This window comes from Tachysurus fulvidraco, chromosome 3, assembly GCF_022655615.1.
Source record: "Tachysurus fulvidraco isolate hzauxx_2018 chromosome 3, HZAU_PFXX_2.0, whole genome shotgun sequence".
Classification (NCBI taxonomy): domain Eukaryota; kingdom Metazoa; phylum Chordata; class Actinopteri; order Siluriformes; family Bagridae; genus Tachysurus; species Tachysurus fulvidraco.
Window position 1 is genome coordinate 21,029,125 of NC_062520.1, and position 14,985 is coordinate 21,044,109.

At 37.8% G+C, this 14,985-nt stretch overlaps 2 protein-coding genes across 4 annotated transcripts in view; one reads left to right on the forward strand and one right to left on the reverse strand.

Annotated features, from left to right (window-relative positions):
* On the forward strand, positions 1-9,366 carry polr3c (polymerase (RNA) III (DNA directed) polypeptide C). Of its 2 annotated transcripts, XM_027148964.2 has the most exons (15): positions 1-158; positions 698-844; positions 960-1,224; positions 2,976-3,209; positions 4,714-4,796; positions 4,906-5,010; positions 5,679-5,771; positions 5,884-5,964; positions 6,053-6,104; positions 6,245-6,305; positions 6,397-6,547; positions 7,322-7,423; positions 7,657-7,706; positions 7,928-8,077; positions 8,856-9,366. In XM_027148964.2, exons 2-15 carry the CDS (start codon positions 698-700, stop codon positions 8,932-8,934), a joined length of 1,653 nt encoding a protein of 550 aa, XP_027004765.1. In that variant the 5' UTR covers positions 1-158; the 3' UTR covers positions 8,935-9,366. The 2 variants fall into 2 exon arrangements, with proteins under 2 accessions (XP_027004765.1, XP_027004766.1); XM_027148965.2 differs by lacking the exon at positions 8,856-9,366 and having other exon boundaries at positions 7,915-8,028.
* The window catches only part of itga10 (integrin, alpha 10), a 26,386-nt gene continuing 20,753 nt past the window's right edge, over positions 9,353-14,985 (reverse strand). For both annotated transcript variants that reach the window (XM_027148963.2, XM_027148962.2), the window contains exons 20-31: positions 14,365-14,450; positions 14,085-14,226; positions 13,889-13,981; positions 13,686-13,762; positions 12,578-12,667; positions 12,255-12,339; positions 11,979-12,092; positions 11,711-11,818; positions 11,412-11,525; positions 10,589-10,684; positions 10,356-10,469; positions 9,353-9,849 (exon numbers count right to left, since the gene is read on the reverse strand). In XM_027148963.2, coding sequence (XP_027004764.1) covers positions 9,796-9,849; positions 10,356-10,469; positions 10,589-10,684; positions 11,412-11,525; positions 11,711-11,818; positions 11,979-12,092; positions 12,255-12,339; positions 12,578-12,667; positions 13,686-13,762; positions 13,889-13,981; positions 14,085-14,226; positions 14,365-14,450 — 1,173 coding nt within the window. In that variant the 3' untranslated portion in view covers positions 9,353-9,795. The remainder of the gene's footprint in view (positions 9,850-10,355; positions 10,470-10,588; positions 10,685-11,411; positions 11,526-11,710; positions 11,819-11,978; positions 12,093-12,254; positions 12,340-12,577; positions 12,668-13,685; positions 13,763-13,888; positions 13,982-14,084; positions 14,227-14,364; positions 14,451-14,985) is intronic.

Consider the following 14,985-nt stretch of genomic DNA (forward strand, 5'->3'; position numbering starts at 1 on the left):
TTTCATGTCCTGACCTATAGGAGGAGTCGGCACTTCTGTAACCGGAAGTGCTTTTCCGAAAGCCATGTGAGCTCTGACTTCTAACGAAAACGTTTACTATTAAGGTTTGACTTCTACAATAAACCCGAGGGGGGAAAAAAGTCAGTGATATTTTGGAGGTGCGTAATATCTAATACTTTCTTTTTCTCCCAGGAAGGATGATAGATATGAAGTGGTTAACATCATTTAGCTAAATGCTAACAACACTAGCTAGGTTATGATGATGGTTTGAAAACATTCAGCCTTTTAGTTGTAACGCCACTATTCCGTTTTTCCACCCAGGGCAAAAACTTAAAAAGTACGGAGCCCCCCTGGGGTCATAAATCAGACAGATCTACCGACTACTTTTGTTGACATTCTGACAACTGACAGTTGTTGAGATACACAGAGTCCCATACAGTCACAGTGTTACACAGTTGCACACCTTTACACACTGTTAAACAATTGCATGCAGTTGCACACAGTAATAGTGTTACATACAGGGTGTTACAGAGTTATGTACAATTGCACACGTTCAAGTGCACAGTGTGACATACTGTTACACTTGAATGAATCATAGTAATATAACTACACACAATTATCCTGTTTTATGAATCTGAGTTTTGGATAGTTGGACATAGTCACATAGTATCTACTCTGATCCCGTTGTGACTTACAGATGACATCACAGGAGGTGCGGCTGTGTGGTCTCCTCCTGAGAGAACACTTTGGTGAAGTGGTGGAGAAAGTTGGAGTTTACCTGCTGCGCAGTGGCACACTCAGTCTGCGTGCTCTGGCTCATGAAACCAAGACTTCCCTTGACCTGGTAACCCTGGTATTTCTCATAGTACACTTATGTTGCACACTTCATTTGTTTACAAATGTAGATTTGTTTGAAACAACTGTCTTTCTTTTTGTATTACTTACATTTTCTTAACTAGGTGAAGAAGTGTCTATGTGTTCTGGTACAGCATGGTATGTCTAAGTTTGGTCCAGGCCGCCGGGGTCCTGCTGGTCCTGTTGAGTATCAGATTAACTGTGAGCGCATTGTGTACATGCTCCGGTACCCGCGCTACATCTACACGGCTAAGAGTCTGTACGGAGACACGGGAGAGCTGATCATAGAGGAGATACTGCAGAGGGGTCAGATGACCATGAGCAGTGTGGTCAGGACTGTAGCAGACAGATTGACACAGAATATGGAGGGTAAGTGAGCTATAGTGTAACACATTATACAATTTGTTACCAAACAGACTGTACATCTAATTGGTTGTTGGTCTAATTCATGTCACAATGCAATGCACGGTTTAAGTAGTGTGATATTACCAGTCATATTCCTGCTTATGGTTTGGAATTAATTTATTAACTTGCATATGGGAAACAAAAATACATTTATTTAGTCTTTACCCTGATGATGAAAAAAAAGGGAATAGCCAGCATTCACCTTGACAAACAGCAAGCAATGAGGGGTGTTATATGTTTTTGTTGCACAGTGAAGGAACCTATGTAAACTTTACTGTACTGAACAGACAGGCAACTAGCAGGAAACTGAGAGCAGATTTAACTAAAGCCCTATCACGCATAGATTAGACTGGGGACACTGAAGGATTCAGCTCCAGCAAATATTTTAAACTGTAGTCCATTAAAAGTTATTAGATAAATAAAAGCTGCAGGAACTGGAAAAAATCAATGAACTCTGTATTTATGGTGTTACCTTTTTCCAGCTGGCATCAAATTTCTTCTCACATCTTCAAAACTGGCATCTGGACATCTTTATTACGTAACATGGCACAGTAAAGTTAACAGGTTTCATTTCCCACAAACCCAGTTGCTTGCTTCACACATGCTGATACAATCACATTGTAGTGTATGACTGATTTTATTTTTTTTTTTTTCCAATTATTTATTGTGTCATATGGAAATATGGCATAAAGCAAGGCTTTATACTGGCTGTCATTACAGTGGCTGTTTATTCAGCCTGTTGGATTACTGTTCTCTACATTTTTTGCAGAAATGTGTAAGTGATTACATCAGTAAATGACTTAATTTGAAGGCGTTCAAAAAGCTGGTGTGGATTTAAATGCAAATGTCCATTGGGTGAACTTTGATAGATAGAGACTATTTGAAATGTTGTCGGTGCAAATTACAAAATACATTGAACAAATAAAGAACTTGCAAAATAATAATATGGGGGAAAAGGTACTGAGACGATTACAACGATGAAATGTGGAAGAATTGCTTTGTAATCCAAACGCGCGCGTGTGTGTGTGTGTATATATATGTATGTGTGTGTGTGTGTGTGTGTGTGTGTGTATATATATATATATATGTGTGATCTATAGATTCATTGTTTTGTTTACTCTTATATGAGGTAATGTTTTGTTTAGAATTTTGTGGATTTAGTTCATATAGACTTTCACTGAAATTGTTGTCTGAGATCTAAGAGAACGTATTACATATATACAGTAGTTATAATCATAAAAATATAAAATTTCTTATTAAAATGTGATTTCATTTGCTTATACTAAATGTAATATAAACAATTTTCTTTTGAATGAATTGTGCAGAGCGAACACGACCATTTCTCATAAATATTACTGCACTATTAAATAAATGTGGTTTGAACAGGAGCTAGAAAAGATAAGTGGTAAGTGTGAGTGTTGCTTAGCACTGAGCAAGATCTGGTTTCAGTTCTCAGCTCAGGTGAAAGCCATAAGTCACTTTATACAGGACTTTGAAAATACATGTCCAGATTATGTTAAATTTATAAGCATAATCTATTTTACTGGAACATAATTGAATCACATGGACACCATTTTAAGTAAATTCAATAAACTGCTTTTTCGTTCAGGTTTTTCACACCTTCATACAATAATGGCAAACTGCTTTTACATGTGTGATCATTTACTATACTAACAGTGTGCATATAAACACGTTTAATGAATTTCTGCACCCAGATGGACAGAGTATGGACTATGGCGAGGTGATGAACGCGTTCTCCCGTTTGGTGGAGACTCATTTCATTCAGCGCTGCCCTCCAGTGGATAATTTGGGAACAGCAGCCTCAAGAAAATCATCCTCAGGAACTTTTGCTACTTCATCCTCAGGAGCTCCTGCTACATCAACACCTCAGTCTGATCAACCAGAGAGCCACCCAGACTGTTATAAGCTGCCTCAGATAAGCCTCTCTGGTAAGTGACCAGATGTTCCACTTGCACACATTTGTTTTAGAAAATACCAACTGGCAGTAAGTTGTAATAAAATGTTGACAGCGGTGGGTATGAAAATTGTATGTATACGTTATACAGCATACATCAGCATGACTTTAGGCTTGAAAGAAGTCTGAATCCACAGTGACAGGCAAGATCTGCAGCCAATCAGGAAGCCAGCAACTGAGAGAGTAAAAAAGGACCAATGGATCCATACTTGAAAAAGGAAAAAGGAGTGATGAAGTTTTAGCTTTTTTTCCTTGCCTGATTGAACACTTTAATTTGGTGGGAAGCTAGTAGTTGTGCTGTGGTTAAAACGAATAAGATTATAGAATTAAAGCAGTTTTTTTTTGTCTTGCTGTGGGGATCGCTACCTAACTGAGCACATATTGAGCTAGAAATCTCATGATAACTGGTATTGACTCCAGACCTCATCTGATCTGTGTCTCTTTTTAAGCTCTCTTATGGGGTTTAGCTAGTGAGCTACCACTATCTGGATTGTTCAAAACCTTGTCTTTTAATTGTCTGAAGTATAAAATTCCCAGATTAGATAACAAAATAATCAAAGAACAATTTGGTTAAAAGAACGGAAGCAACCTAGTGTTTTTGTTCTCTTCACAATATTTTAGTTAATTAGTTAGAGGTAGTAATCTCACTGCATCCGTCTGTCTCAGATATGTGTAGATCCTCTGGGAAACGTATACACCAGTCAGCCATAACATTAACATCACCTTTGTCACCAAAACAGCTTTAAGCCATTGAGGTCTGGACTCTACAGGATCTCTGAAATTGTGAAATGGTATATGACACCAAAATATTTGCAGATTCTTACATTTACAGCATTTGGCAGATGCCCTTATCCAGTGTTTTTAAGTCTCTACTAATGAATATGTTAACACTGGTTCGCTAGACTACAGACAGGATACCATCATACTAAAAGAAAAAACCCATAAAAAGTCCGTTAAAACTAATATTTTTTCCCCATGTAAACACGGCACAGACCGAGGTACATGGATACGGGTTACAAAGACTCTACTGTGTTTATAAGCATACTATTTGGTGTCACCCAAAAGGGGATGGGTTTGATTGATTTGGTACTTCAAGTCTTTTTTCCCATCAGGTCATCTTTAGATTGCTCATTAAAGATCTGAAAATAAATCTGCTTTTCTATAAAGCTGCTTTGTGACTGTCCATTGTTAGCACTCTATAAAAATAAAATGGAATCAAATGCAAAAGTCACAAATAGCCTTTCTGTGGGCAGAAGGGAGGACAACATTCCAAATTCTTAAATCCTGTAGTTTTAAAAATAGGTGGTCAGTCTAAAATGTTTTTTTTGTTATGTAGGCACGTATGTTTCACTTTATAGTGAGTAGAGAGTCATTCTGGTTTGATTTTTACTGAGCACCACTGAACCCCACTGTATGACACCATGTAAATGTAGGATGATGTATGATGGTTTTGTGTCTTTGCGTTCTCTCTTTCTCAGGTCGGGGTAAACGGCGACGCTCAAGTGGAGATGTAGAAGCAAACGATAGAGGAGCAAAGAGAGCCAAAATAGATAACACAGAGGTGATGGTTTTTGCTATTAGAACAGACAGTATAAATGTCTACACTACAGAATCACCCGTTATGAATTCTACAACACACACTCTGCTTTTTTTCATTCCTCTCTCTTCAGGACTGTGGAGATGAGGGAATTTACTGGCAGGTGAATTTTGAGCGGTTTCATTTACATTTCAGACATCAGGCCATCATCGGGGCTGTAGCTTCTAAACTGGACCAGGTAGAGCTCAACCAACCAAATGTTTACAGTCTTTTATTGTGTATTTCTGCATTTAGTAAAATGCCAGAAGAATATTTTCTAATAGGAATAGTTTCTGCTATGAAATCTGGTTAGCTGAGTTGTGTTTGAGTCCTATAGCCTGCTATTTGGCTTAGCAATAAAAGCTTAAAACTACTATTTTGGAGGATTTTTAAAAAAAATGTTTAATTTAAATTTAATAGTGACAGGAGTGATTTGTGATAGTAAAGTGTCTGAAGAGTGAAATGGAAAACTACAAGACTGTGGTGAGATCAGCTATGTGGTATGGCTTGGAGACAATGGTGCTGACTAAAAGACCGGTGACAGAGCTGAAGATGGTGCGATTTGCATTGGTATGGACGGGATAGGAAATAAATATATTAGAGCAACAGCACGGGTAGGACAGTTTGGAAAAAAGAGAGTTCAGATTGAGATAGTTTGGCCATGTACAGAGGAGGTATATGGGGTATACTGGAAGAAAAATACTGAGAAGAGAGCCGCCTTTTTTGTCACTGTTTTAGATAAGTCATGAATGGCCGTGTTACAGTGATTATATCGCCGTACCTAACTTCACCCACACCCATTTAACGCATGTTCTGAACATTTACAATTAACAATTACCCATGGTCCTCACCCACTTTTCCCCATAGACCAGCAGCGAGATTGTCAGAACCATGCTGAGGATGAGTGAAGTGACGACACCAGCTACTGCTGCTTCCACACAAGCCGTTTCAGCTAACGAGGTAAAATACATGCAAAGACATGTATTGTTATTCTGTTGCTTTTCTTTCTAATGTCTTGTTTCAGTAGAGTTACTGTACATGTGGTTAATCCATAATAAATATGTTCTGTAAGATCTTCAGAGCGCTGCCTCCCAATTACAACATCAGCAGACCCATACTGGACCAGTACCTGACACTACTGGTGGATGATCCGGTAAAAAAGGAATTGAATTGACATGTATGCTGATATGCGGGACCTCAGCAATCTTTCTTAACCATACACCACTCTCTGTTTCTCTCAGATGGAGTTTGTGGGTAAGATGGGTGACAGCGGAGGAGGAATGTACGGCGTCAGTATCCTCAGTCACTGTTACTAATCTGAATTTGCAGGAGATTCTCATATGTAAATTAATATAGCTTTTAGTTGATTTAAAAGATAAATCCCTTGCACGGTGTAGAGACTAAATGAGTATGGAGCCTTAGCTTGTGTTCAGATTTGCACAGAGCGCTGGCTAACCTGGCCAGAGCTACACTGGAATCTGTAGTCCAGGAGCGGTGAGCTTGATTACTTTCTGGTTCAGTTAAAGTTAGCGTGTAACTGTTTTTGGTGTGTAATTGCATCTCGTTCACTTTATTCTGGAAGCAGATTCGGTTCACGGTCAGCCCGGATTTTCCGCCTGTTGTTACGGAAAAAGCACTTGGAGCAGAAGCAGGTGGAGGATTTTGCCATGATTCCTGCGAAGGAGGCTAAAGACATGCTGTACACTTTGCTGTCTGAAAACCTGGTCCAGCTGCAGGTAACCCACAATGCTGAAAGAGACCTGCTTTTGGGTAAAGGGAAATGAATTTATTGAAATTTTCACTCTTCACCACCTGCTGATTGTATTCAGTGAGTCCCTCACTGCGAGCATTGTTGAATAAACAGGTTTACACTGGCTGATCACGTTATAAGGAACATATGTACAACTACAAGTTCATGCTGTCCTCTAATCAGCCAATCATGAAACAACAGCACAGTGTATAAAAAAAACATGCAGGTCAAGAGCTTCAGTTCGTGTCAAACCTCCGAATGGGGAAAATGACATTAACTGTGGCATGTTGTTGTTGGTACCAGATGGTCTGTCTTGAGTATTTCAAAATCTCCTGCCAATAGGACATGAAACAGTCTCTAGAGTTTACACAGTATAAAAAAATACTGAGTGTGAGTTTTGTTTGTGGAAATGCCTTGTTAATTCAATGAAAATGGCCAGATGGATTTGAGCTACCAGGAAGGGTATAGTACCTCATGTAGGGCACAGACTCTCCCAGACAAGATAGTTGACGTTTGGAAAAAGAACAGATGGGTTTTTTTTTTCTAGTCTGGCTGTCAACTGTCCAGTTACGATGATGACTATTCTGTGTAAACTCTTTTCACAACTGCTGCTTAACCACCACACACAACTACACTAAAATTTTAGGGAAACTTTTTATTACACACTTTTTATTACATATTCAGCAATATAATGAATTTTATGAGTTTATAAATGTAACTGATAAAGTCTGTCTGATCTTTTCTCATTTGGTGTCTCTAGGAAATCCCAAAAACCCCAGATCATGCTCCTTCTCGTACTTTTTACCTCTACACTGTTAACCAGTTGCCCACCGCTAGACTTCTGCTGCAGAATTGCTACAAGGTGCCAGCCATACACACACACCACACATACACACACCCACACCTCACATACACACACAAACTCTCACACTCAGAGTAACGTTTGTGAGATACACTTTACCTGAATCATAATATATAAATCTACACTATATATTATAGACACAGTTTTTATACTTGGATGGATAGATAAATAGATATCTGAGGTTTAGTTTGGACAGAATATATGTGAGATTGTGTGTTTGTGTGTACCCGTAGACGGTGGGTAACCTGATAGAGAGGAGACTGTTTGAGACCAAAGAAAACAAGTGAGTTTCCTCCTGCCTTTTAATTGCTAGACAATAAGTTTTGAGATGTTTTGTCACTGCTTGCTTTAGTGGGTTTTCCTATCATACACCTTGTATTTCAAATGAAATTTGTTGATGTATTTTGGAAAAGGAAAAAACAACTGTGCAGTGCTGTCTTTCTAGTACTGGTGATGTTCATGTGTCATACTGTTTTTTGGATTATTTGCTGACTTGACTGAAAGGCGTCATTTGGAGAAGTCACAGCGCATCGAAGCCATCCTGGCATCCCTGCAGGCCAGTGGGGCGGAGACAACTCAGCTGGCTGAGGTGGAAGAGATGATCACTGCACCGGAGAGACAGCAGCTAGAGGCTCTCCGACATCATATCAACAAGTACTGTACCACTAGTCTGTATTAAGTCTAGTCTTGGACAGCCATTACACAATTTCTCATTCATTAGTTTATTGTGCTATTGTTATTTCATGTCTTTCAGCCAACAAGTACTAAATTACACACAAACTATACAATTCATCCCACTGTTTAATATGTTGTATGTGCATACTGTAAGGGAAACATGAAGGATTCGCTCCAATTGAAATTAAAAGATAATATCTAAAAACTAATCAACTTAATCTTTCTGCTAAAAGTTGATGTCTGTGTATCTCTCAATATCTAGAAGGAATATTACATATGTTTGTCACAGAGAATAATATCCTGAATGTAGTGACATGATCTGCAGTTTAATGTATTATCTTGTGTGCACAGAGCACAAAAAAGGCATAAAAAACTAAACTCTCAAAAGGCTAGACGAGGGTGAACCAGGCTAGACTGGTGATTCTTCTTGTCGTTGGATTTTAATACTTTAGATTGACCGAACAGGCCACAAGGTTGTAACCAATCAGACATGCTCATTAATTTGGGGTGTAACTACATTATCCTCCTTTTACCTCACTCAACATTCTGTTCCTTGGTCTGTTCTTACAGTTCCTGCTCTTTCCATAATAATTTTGTCCATAATTTTTTTTATATTGAGAATATATCAAAATGATAATTTATCCAAATTTACTATAGACCAGCATTCTATACAGTATACTGTTACACACTATATTTACAGTATAGAACACATGCTTAGCGTAATAAATTCTGATTAATTTCTCTTTTCTATCCACAGGCTGGATTCGAGTGAGAACCAGGTAGACGAGACGATATTCCTTTTAGAATCGTATGTTAACTCTGCTTCCTCACACTGACACTCAGTGGATGTTTAGCTAGTGAGATCTGTTTCCTGAAGTTGTATTTTTGCTGCATAAACTTGTAATGGTTTAGGTGCTTATTTAATTATAAACTTCAGTCATGTTGGTTTGTAATTTACGTTGTATACATGTTTTACCTAGAGGACTGATTATTTTATTGATGCTATGGATCAATTTAAAAATGTATACAATAATAATGATGTTAAGAAAAGTATTTGATTACATGAATGCTTGCATGGGTGTCTGTCTGCCAAATATGAGCTCTCACATCTGAGAGAAAGGACGCCAGCTTAGAATGATTTACAAATCTTTATTCAACATCGATTTTTGACTCAAAAAATGAGCGATACAAACCTGAGAAATGAACACCTACTGAATAAAAAGTGTATTTGTATGCAGATAAATAAAATGAATTTGATTTGAATTACACTTTTTGCCCCTATGCCTGTATAGTGCATTTCACCGCACTCAGTCCTCTTCCCCACCCTTTTCTACACTGCAATCCAAATAAAGCCTGACATTAGCAGTGCCTCTCTGAAGCTATATTAAGGTCATTCATTACAGCGCCCCGGGAAGTCTGCTTGAAATCTTTCATTTGACTTCTGACTGAACTGAACATGTGTCCTGACCAAGCCTCAACTCAGTGCCTGCATTATTCACAAAGTGCCTACACTCAAAAGGCATTTCTGCTTTCTATAATTCCAATACTGTTGCTAGCACTCACTTCTCTCGGAGACGTGGAGCAGGTATAATAGGTAAGTGTTCTGCTCCCAGAAGAAGGGAAGGAGTCAATTTTGAAATTGTGCATTAGATCAACACGTGAGACGTATCAACTCAGTGCGTCAGTGGAGGTGAAACTCAGTCCTCGTGGTCCTCATCATCTTTTCTCTGTTTTCTTGTGAAAAAGCCCAGCTGGAAGGAAGACAGGAAAAGAAGTAAGAAACTTAAAAATGTCTTTAAGCACCGTACTCGATTTCCACGTTACTAAACGAGGTCAAGTTGCAATACAGTTTGTTTGCTTTGTTTGCAAAATTTAGCCTACACTTCCAATGTTAAACAGAAGTGTTGGGTTGGCAGACAGAGATGTAATTCTAGAGGAAAACCAAGAGTCACAGAATAAGAAAACCCATTGTGTAAAGTTTGTGATGGCGCCAATTCAGTGAAACATATGCCTCTGTTTATGGAGATGTAATTGTATTTGTATTCACTGGTGTAAACTAAGGAAGGTTCTTAAGTATAAAGTTTGCTTTTACATGAGAGTGTAAATAAACAGTGATCAAGCAGATGAGCATCTATACTTTAAACAAAGTTGTATAAAGGAAAGTGTTACGGATGCTTGAACTGATCAGTATTGGATATTAGCCAATAATCAGTACACACAAAAAAATAAAAATAAAAGTTGAGCATAAAGTCCATACCTTCCACATGATAAAAATGATGAGTGCAAGAAGCAGTAGGCCTCCAATAATACTGCCAATCAGGATCCACAGAGAGATCGGAATTGAACGACCCTTTAGAACCTCCAACACGGTCTACACGCACAACACAATCATGCAATAAACCACAAAGTTCTTCAGAAGAAAGTGTTATATGACCTTTGTGTAGTATTATAGTATCGCTGACTGTGTCTGAGTCCCTGCAGACTTCTCACCTCTCGCCAAAGTCCAGCATTACCCAATGTGATCAGATTAGACTCCTTAGCAGACAGGTGGTAGGAGCCGACTATCATAACAGCTTTGAACTTAGCCTAACAAACAAACATAAATAAATAAATGGTTTGCTTACATTGGGATTGTAAGGGTTTTTGTGTATTGGTAATTTAAATGTTGTAAGCAATTAAACAGGCATTGTAATTTTTGGTTTCATTGCTCTTAGATCTCAGCATTAGACCAATTAAAGTTTTATTACTAATTAAAAAACGATAAGACACACATTTGATCAGTTTATAGTTGCATTTAATGTCGTGGAACATCTGCAAAACAAGTTGAATTTATACGTTTTATAACTTTCATTATAGCAACTGTAAACTTTCCCTCACCAGCCTCTAGGTTTTTGTTTTTTTTTAACGTTCTCTTAATATGACAATAAAAAAGCAGCTTGTCATGTGAGAGAGAAACCACAAAGCACAAAGTCCCTTTTCTTTACCACTGGTGGAAAAACAATGACTTTTTCAAAAGACAGCCAGGTAAGTAGCATTTTTGGACAGTTTTTGCATACAAACTTTATCAGAGCATCCAACTACTGAGGTGCCTTATGTTGGCAGAATTGTATGTACAGCATATTCTTTAGTATAAGAAATATAATTCTGTTTACTAGATAGGAATTCTACATGCTCTGACAAACAAACAATTAGATGTAAACATACATTTTAAGCATATTAGAGGTAAGTGTGTGTGTGTGTGTGTGTGTGTGTGTGTGTGTGTGTGTGTGTGTGTGTGTGTGTGTGTGTGTGTGTGTGCGTGCATGCTCCTTACCTGTCTGAAGAAGTTATCATGCACCCTTCTAGTGATGCGAATAACGGCTGTCTGTCCCTTCAGCAGTTGCTGGATTTGACACACGACCTCTACACACCATGAAGAACTGCAGTTCTGCATAAACACATTTAAAACCCAGAGATATTTAACACACCAATACAATCTATTTAACACAGCAACAGGTTTATTTTAAATATAGACATATTGAACCACATTCTTTCATGAGTATGTGGTTCCCTATATTTAACCATATCACATGTTACCTTTTAGTGTTGGATAAATAAGTTAATGTGTCTTACTAAAAATTCGTTTTTCTTCATATCATCAGGATGCAGTGGACGCACGTCTCTCTGAGCAGCTTTCAGCTGGGCTATTTCACTCTTAATACTGCAGTTTACACCAGAGGTCTACAAATATACACACACAATCCCATACATTCATATTGCCTGCACTGTAGGCATAACTGTGCATTTAAACAAATGTTAAACTGTGTGCATGTAACCTTCTATTCTTAGTGAGCTGGTAAAGAAAATATCTTGCCACTACCCACACAAAGTTAACACTCACATTGTGAGAGAAAGCATCCACTACAGAAGAGAAAGCTTTGTCTGTGGCAGCTACAGAGGGTAAACTGACGCTCAGCTCCACATTGCTCACCGCATAACAGCCTAGATTCTGCACCTAAACACACAATACACAAATATAGATATATAATACATATTTATCAGTTTGTAAATGCTGACATCATCAAACACACAAGGAAAAGACAGATTTCTTTATCTACTGATATTAGGCTTAACTCTGGATAAGTAATGGTAACTGAGCATTACTTATAGCACACACCCTGAAATTTGTGTAGAACTCAGGTCCTGTCCCCTCTGATACAGTCCTAGTAGGATGGACCTCATAGCGGTTTAGATTGGAATCACTGCACAGGACCAAGTCAAGAGAAAGCATGGGGGATAAAGTACATTTTTCTTAGAACTTTACACTTCAAATAGAAAATATTGTTTGAAATACAAGCACATCTGATATGTTCCAAAAACATTCTTCTACCTAATAATTAAATCTAGCATAACACTTTTTATGGTCTAAGAGTATGAACAGCTAGTGAAACACACAGCATTTGCACAGAAACAATAGAAAAGTTGACAGAAGCCACTGACCTGGTGATGAAGAGATCAGGCTCGTACTGAACTATACTCTGTAGCTGAACGCTGTTGTCTGAAAGAGTGTTCTCTCGCTCAACACTGTCACTGTGGTCAAAAACACGAACGTTATTATCTGTATTGAAGCCTGATAACCTTAATACACGTTCAACTATCTGTGTTGGTTTTTCAGGCATTTTCAAGCTGCAAAATAGTCTTTATACAGGATTGTTATATTTTCAATTCTGGAGGTGACAGTGTTGATACAAAATCATATCTTAGTGTTAATGAATTTGTTCTGATGAACTGTCATTTCTATAACAATAGAAAGATACTCCACAATCTACTCTACAATAGTTAATTAACAAAGAAAAACATAGTGTCAGTGAAGATACTTCTATTTAACATTTGTGGAAGCCTTTATTTGAAGTCTTTCACCATGAGGAAGTCTTCAGAAGAAAGCTTTTTTTTTTCGCTTTTATGTCATATTAACTTTTTATAGCTATAATAGAAATGATCAGAACAACAAACTTATCTCATGGACATTCCAAAACATTGAATATATTTATAAATATTTATAAACTCTTCGGTCTTATAAATATTAAATGTAATCATCTGCTAATTGCTATGGTATAAGAGAAATAAAAGACTGATTTGATTGATCACGGGGGGGGGGGGGGTCGTTAGGGTTCTGTACCACCACCATTTTTCTTTTCTTTTTTTACAACAGGGTTTCACAGAGATAATCATTTTTCTACTTATATTTCTTACTTTTTGCATTTCTTATTATGTACATACTATGGAATAAACATATTTATGTAGCCACAAAGGATTGTACAAAAGACTTAGGCACACTGTTGTTTTAGTAAAGAAAGCTACGTTTTATATAATATTTTATATGACAAACCTGAAATATAATGAAGGCTGCTGCTTTTTTCAGACAAAAAACACAAAGGTAGCTTGGATTTGCATGTAAAACATTGAATGTTCCTAAGTCTTCTGCACAGAACTGTGTGTGTGTGTGTGTGTGTGTGTGTGTGTGTGTGTGTGCGTGTGTGTGTGTGTGTGTGTGCGCGTGTGTGTGTGTGTGTGTGTGTGTGTGTGTGTGTGTGTGTACGGTATCTACCTTTCTGCAACCAACTTCATTTGCACTTTACTGATAAGGGATGTGCAACTAAATTCAAATTCCAACATAAATTTCACCTAATAGAAAAAAAAAAACAGAATGAGAGATAAGAGGATGGGGTTGAGAAGGGTTAAGATGGAGTTTAGTAGATGTTTTAATTTAGACAATAATGAGGAATTGAGCAGCAGAAATGGAGAGCACACCTTGGACCCAGAGCGAAAGACAGGATAGCTGACATTGCATGAGTGAGTGTTGGAACTCAGTCCAGTGCACTCAATCTTAAATTGGCCATCCTCCTGAGAGAAAGAGAACATTTTATTTTCATCTTCATTTAATCAACTGCAGTCAACCATTGCTGTGGATAAGAAATAAACATGTTCATTGGAAACAGAAGTGTACCCGTATACTCAGGCTGCTGAAGTGAAGGTTTTTGGAGTAATAAAGAATGAGGCTGGTGTTATAGGCATTCTCTAGCTGGTTCTGAAGCTGAACTTCCACAGCAAGGCGTCTTCGAGGACTGCGAATAATGTAAGGCTGCTGCCTGCCAGCACATAGGAGATTAACCTTAAAACAACACTGACACAAATCCAAAACCAAGCCTCTTGATTAATCAGTCCTAAACAATTATGTTTTATCATCAGACCTTGTTCAAGATACATTAAGAACCTGTTAACAGTACCTTGTTCCTTTGATGTCCATGTGTGCTTGCAAAACCAGGTTTGTCACACACACATCATCTTCTCCACAGTCTTTATAAAACGGAATCTACCAAATACAAACATCCAGACATTAACTAGAAATTCCAGGATATGCTATTAGGATACCTGTGTTTACAATGACAGCCTGGACAGTACAATACAAAAATGTCATTTTTCCTATAGAATGTATGCAAAGCTACCTATCTAACCACAAACCAGTCTTCCCACTAAAAATGACCTGACAATGTGTGTGAGAAGAAAAAAAACAGTGTTCAGGAGTCGTATTCACTGGTTTAGGAAATTTGATTAGAAACAAATTGGTCTAATAGGAGCCAAAAAAATTTTATGTGTGAAAACACATTAAACCAGATATATTTAAAAACTGAATTTGTCTCCATGACAAGCTTTACACTGGTCCACTTGTCCACATTGACACCTCTGAAATGCTTACATCACTATACGAGCATATGTAAACAGTACATCATCTTCATCGTCGTCATCATCATGATGGCCGAATTGGTCGCAAGGTGGATCACATGGGTAAAAACACATCGTTGGTTTAGTTTGAATATCGATTTTAAATTTTATCGACTTCAATAATG

Excerpts from the sequence above, each read along its gene's own strand:
- polr3c (XM_027148964.2), top strand. The coding sequence starts at position 698 with ATGACATCACAGGAGGTGCGGCTGTGTGGTCTCCTCCTGAGAGAACAC. Across the intron at positions 6,105-6,244 it reads AGGAGGAATGTACGGCGTCA|ATTTGCACAGAGCGCTGGCT; the intron begins GTATCCTCAGTC and ends GCTTGTGTTCAG. Across the intron at positions 8,078-8,855 it reads CTCCGACATCATATCAACAA|GCTGGATTCGAGTGAGAACC; the intron begins GTACTGTACCAC and ends TTCTATCCACAG.